Source organism: Scleropages formosus, chromosome 11, assembly GCF_900964775.1.
Source record: "Scleropages formosus chromosome 11, fSclFor1.1, whole genome shotgun sequence".
In the NCBI taxonomy this organism is placed as follows: domain Eukaryota; kingdom Metazoa; phylum Chordata; class Actinopteri; order Osteoglossiformes; family Osteoglossidae; genus Scleropages; species Scleropages formosus.
This window is the reverse complement of record NC_041816.1, coordinates 2128946-2134299: the sequence shown is the minus strand read 5'-3', so window position 1 is coordinate 2134299 and position 5354 is coordinate 2128946. Positions and strand designations below refer to the sequence as shown.

Genomic DNA, 5354 nt, shown 5'->3' with positions numbered 1-5354 from the left:
TTGTTCCAGTGCTGGCTGTACTTTTTTATTACTTAATATGTTATTCATAGAGATGGATATTTCACAGAGGCAAATTTCCAAAAGCTGAGGTTGGAAAATACATCAGCGGTGCATTTTTTGCCATCTGGTAGCAATAAAGTGTAACCAGTTTTCCACAGTGCTGTTAAAAAAAAAAAAAAAAAAAAAGGATACTCATTTATTTGTTGAACAGTCTGGCTACTTTTTCTGGTGCTTCATTAAAATTAAGTTATGCATCTCCTGTTACAATAAAAGCTACTTCTTATCTTTACCCATATCTGGCCATTTTTAAAAGACCGACATTTTCATCTCAGTAAGTAGTGATTCAAAGTCAAAACTGTCAGTTAACGTAAAGGTAGTGAACCAGACAGACATTAGTCTAACCACTGCTTCTTTAGGAAAGTGAAGAAACTTCTGAAGCACAGTGGGTCAGCAGGTAGTGTTTAGAGTTGTTCATCTTCAAACTGAGGCTCTGAATCCCACTCCTGCTGCACTATCCTTGATCAAAGCACTTACTCTTGCTTTATAAACAAGAAAATCACTGCGAAGTCGCTTGTGTAACACTGTAAGTGACCTGGTACAAATGTGTCAGCTAAACAAAGCTTAGTAATAATAATAATTTCTAGACAAGAATGCACATAAGCAGATCTGTATCATATCAGTCCAACTCCAGGGCACAATATAAATACATCTTACATCCTGTTTACAATATGTTCTGAAAAGATGAATGTCCCACAGAGCACTGCATGAGATATTGCATGTAAGTCAGAAACTTTATAGAAGTATTTTGAATAACGCCAAAAAAGATTCTGACTGCTACAGTTATGACTTTAGCAAAGCAAGTGTCATTTTTTTCTGCAAATTACTGTCTGGTTTATGGCAGTAAAAACGACGAGGCCTCCTCTCTCAAACATGCAAGGTAAGGCGTTTTGCCTCATAACTCCTGCTCGTGCTCTTTTTTCCATATGAAATCTGACTGAACGGACAGGTTCAGTACCTGGTGCTGAAATTACAGCAAGCTGCTGATGACTTTTACACATTAGTCTCTTAAACTTTTATTAAAGACATATTATACACAAAGAAACACCAGATGTTGTTCTGGTCTCCACTGGTACATAATTGAAATTGTACTCTAAGCATTTTCGTCCAGTACCACAGTCAATGAAGAGCGAAATATTAATTTTTACAATGTTCTATGTCCGGGGTGCGGTGGCGCAGTGGGTTGGACCACAGTCCTGCTCTCTGGTGGGTCTGGGGTTCAAGTCCCGCTTGGGGTGCCTTGCGACGGACTGGCGTCCCGTCCTGGGTGTGTCCCCTCCCCCTCCGGCCTTACGCCCTGTGTTGCCGGGTAGGCTCCGGTTCCCCGTGACCCCCTATGGGACAAGCGGTTCTGAAAATGTGTGTGTGTGTGTGTGTTCTATGTCCTTTAAATAATTAAGGATTTGATAGTGCGTTCTGTTTCCTTTATGGAAACATATATTCTACCGAAACATTTTTAACGTGCGAACACCGAGCTCTGGTGGCCCAGAGAGGCGCGCGACGCGCGGGAAACCCGGTGATTGGTGGAGACGAGCGTGACGTACACAAGAAAGGTCACGGGCCCTTCACGTTGAGCTGTATTTAGCCTTGCAGCGCTGTATGTGTTCGTGCAAAATGTCGATTCTGCTCTGCAAAATCTCGGCGTGCTCGTCCGACAGGAAGCCCAGTTCGGGCGCCAGGGGCTCGTTATCCCGCAGCAGCGCGAGGAGCCGCTGACGCACATCCCTCAGGCTGTGCAGCCGACTCACGCGCCGCGCCGTCTCCCGCCGAAACACGCAGAGCGCGCCGAGCGCCGTCGCGTGGTACCGCTCCCACATGCGCAGCACGCGGTAGCCGTGCACGAGGCCCGCCTCGTTGTCAATGAACAAGAGGCGGCCGCTGGGCGTCTTGTGCAGGTTGCTCACGTTCCTCTCGGTGGCGCGCGGGTCCCACTGGAGGCTGAACAGGTTGCTCGCGAGCCGGTCGAAGTTGGCCGTGAGGAAGTCGAACGCAATGAGGTCGCTCCACTCTACGAGCTCCAGCAGCTCCGTCACTGTCGCGGAAAGCAGGTCCTCCCGTAACGGGTGCAGCCCCTCCCCGCCTTGCCGCAGGGGTCCCGGCACGACGGCGCCGGTCAGACCGGGGATCCACTCGGTGAGCGACACGAGCGAGCTCACGGCCCACTGCAGGGCGCCCATGCTGTCCGTCACGGCCGCCCACTGCTCCCCGGTGGGGTCCAGCCGGGAGAGCGCGAGCGGCGGCAGATTGCCTATACCTAATAAAGTGGCCAGGTAGTAGGACAGGGTTTCGCCCTGCACCTGCTCCGCGCTGATGCCGTAGCGCACACACGCTCTGGCCCCGTCCGCGAACACGGCGAGCCGGTTAGAGGGTCTCCCGCAGCCCGACTCCAAGACCACGACGCTCCGATCTCTGACCCCGTCCCTCCATGCGCGGGCGCGCTGCTCTGTGAACGCGCTGGGGAGCAGATCCTCGAGCCACTCGCTCCAGAACACCCCGTCCTGCAGTAACCCAGCGGAACTGGCCGTGACGTTTCTCCCCCGGCTTTGCGTGGAACTGGCTCGCGTGTGGGTTTCGTTTGTCTCGTCCCGTGTCTTTCTCAGAGCTGCAGACAGGACCTCGGGTCCACCGCGGGCTCGGGCTCGGGCACGGGTGCGCGTCGCCTTCCCCCCCGCGCGCACAGCAGCCTGCGCGCCAGGGAGAGCCAAGAGCGCGCGGAAAGTTTTGGGAGAATTCCGATCCGCATGTCCGTGGAGAGAGCGCGCGCCACCCGACACGGGAGACCCGCTGCTCGCGTGCAGCCCATCCAGCCAGCGGTCAGTCCGGATCCACAGGCAGACGGAAGCGCACAGAAGCAGGAGTGTGAGGGCACGCGCAAAGTCACCGCTCATCCTCATCATCATGATCATGGTACCAAAAAGTCGCCTGCCCGCGCTGCAGGGACCCCCGCGGAAGGAGTGACAGTCCGTCCTGCCCCGTCCCGTGTTTCTAAGTGTCACTCGCAGCCCCTTGTTGCGCTCCGCCGCCGACCGTTCCGTGGAAATCCGAGCCGCGCTCTCCGCGAAACTGATCCCATTTTAATGTGATCTCACAGAATCATCCTGTCCCCCCGCCCGCTATGTGCGACTGGCGCCGAGACACACTCGCTGTGGGTCACTGGTTTCGCGCGCTGCGTGGACGCGCTCAGCGCACGGGAACCCTGCCTCTCTCCATCTCTGAAACTCACTCACTGATGTTCTCGCGCAGCTCCGGCTCCGAAGGGGGGCACAGTCGCGAGCGCGAGCACGTGACCCGCAGCCCCGGGTGCCGCGCGGGTGGGGTAGGTGAAGGAAGAGCGGCGAGAAAGTGCGGAAAAAGAGATACTAAGTAATAAGTAGGAGAGCGCGTTGCTTCTCGGAACACAGCTGCGCGGACGGCGTTGCTCGCGTCTTCCCTCTCTTAAACACTTAAGTGGTGAAATGAAAGTCAAGTTAGTGTAATATTCTAAGGATTAAAAATAATCACAGTGATTGTATCTCGGTAATGAGTGCGTGGCTGATTTTGTTAACATCTGTAATTTTTGTCTATAATTATATTCGCTGTCGCATGTATTATTTTCTGGCCGATACACATAGCAATTAACTGTGCGAAGTTGTTGGAATTACAAATGCGCTGTTCAAATGAAGAATTCATAGCCCAGAGGAGTAGCACCTTGCATGAAATGAGATAATTTAAGAAAGCAGGAGTGTGAAAGTGGCGTCGAGGCGCTGGATTTGGGACTGGGTGCGCTGTGCCCCCGGGGTAGCGCGCCCTAATGGGGCAAAGTACCGCTGCGCACGGGGGTAAAGTGAATATAAATAAAAACGAAGCCGTCGCAGGAGCTGCGCAGGAAGCACCTTTGATGCACATAAAATTATGCAGAGTTACACCGGATAAAAAGTCCATTACATTTACATTTATTAATTTCTCAGACGCTTTTCTCCAAAGCGACGTGCATCGCATCAACAGAGAAATCTGGATGCAGACACGGGATTGTAGAGTACAGTGAATTTGTCACATACCACAAACCAGTGTACGTTACACGAGTAGCTGCATATAGGCTTTTCCATTACTCTATTAAACTAATTGTTATTAAAATTATTAACAAAAAAAAAATCACTCACATTTATCAAGCGCTTAGGAGATCAAAACTGTCAATTAATTTTACTTAGAGTATGCTGTGCTCTGCCCTAATGCTCATTCGAATGTTTGTTAATTAAATGAATGACACAGAAGCAAGTTTTACAGTACAGAATGAAAAAAAAAAAGATATATCATTCCAAGTGTCACATCCCACGGGGTCACTGCCCCTCCTGGTCAGAGGCGGCGCCACTCAGTGCCGCTAGCTAACGCTCACCTATCACCTCTCAGTCTCGTAGGACATGGAGGTATAAAAGGAGCCAGCGGAGCAGAACTAGTCGCGGATTCTTAATCAGCAGTTCTCTTGTGCTTCGTTGGCGATTGGTAGTCTCTTGTTCCCTCAGTTTGTTTTCTAGGTGTGCATGTTCCAGTCCCGAGTGCCCGTCCCGTCAGTTCCTGCCTCTTGTTCTTCGGTCCTGGTCCATCGTTCCTGTCCGGTATTTCGTCACGTCTCAGGGTTGCGGTCAGACTCACAGATTAGCGTTTCACTGTTCACCGTAGTTCCAACACCGTGTGTGTTTCCTGGTCTCGTGTTTCTTGTTTCACTTCCACCGAGTGTCTTACAATATTCACCGTACACGTCTAACTTCACACTGCACGTGAAGTCATTATATATTTCGTCTGTGTTTGGACGTAATAGCAACGCGCGTCCGTGTCGGACTCCCGTCCGGACGCTACAGAAGAATCCGCCTGCTAATATGACTTCAGCGGAATGGCGTGAGCTGGCGGATCTGACAGAGGCGAACCAAGAACGGCTCCTGGTTTGCGCAAATGCCGCTAGCCGCCTCACAGATCAGTTGGGGCGGTTGACACGACTCCTCGGTCGCGGTGGGCGGGGCGCCGATCCGACCAGTTCGCAAACGCATGATGATTGGCGGACATGTCTTTTTGATCGTCTTTATGCTTCCTCGGGTCCTCGCGCGGAGCCCACGAGCCCTGTGCAGACCAATGGGATCAGCGCTACTGAGCAGCTGTCCGTTCCCTTCCCGGAGGCTTTGCAAGGTAGTAGAGGTGAGAACCAGAATTACACAGAATACTCAATCTCCAGTCCAGCCTCTCTGTTCCCAGGGCCCTACTCTCCAGAGTCACCCCCTAGCCCAGACAGAAAGACAGAGAGACAGTTCTTCCCCAGCACCAAGAGT

General features: G+C 51.9%; 1 protein-coding gene across 1 annotated transcript; it reads right to left on the bottom strand.

Moving 5' to 3' along the window:
- Nucleotides 1-1472: 1472 nt before the first annotated feature.
- fjx1 (four-jointed box kinase 1) lies at nt 1473-3270 on the bottom strand. Its single transcript, XM_029256462.1, has one exon. The coding sequence runs from the start codon at nt 2961-2963 to the stop codon at nt 1623-1625; it is 1341 nt and encodes a 446-aa protein (XP_029112295.1). The 5' UTR covers nt 2964-3270; the 3' UTR covers nt 1473-1622.
- Nucleotides 3271-5354: the final 2084 nt, after the last annotated feature.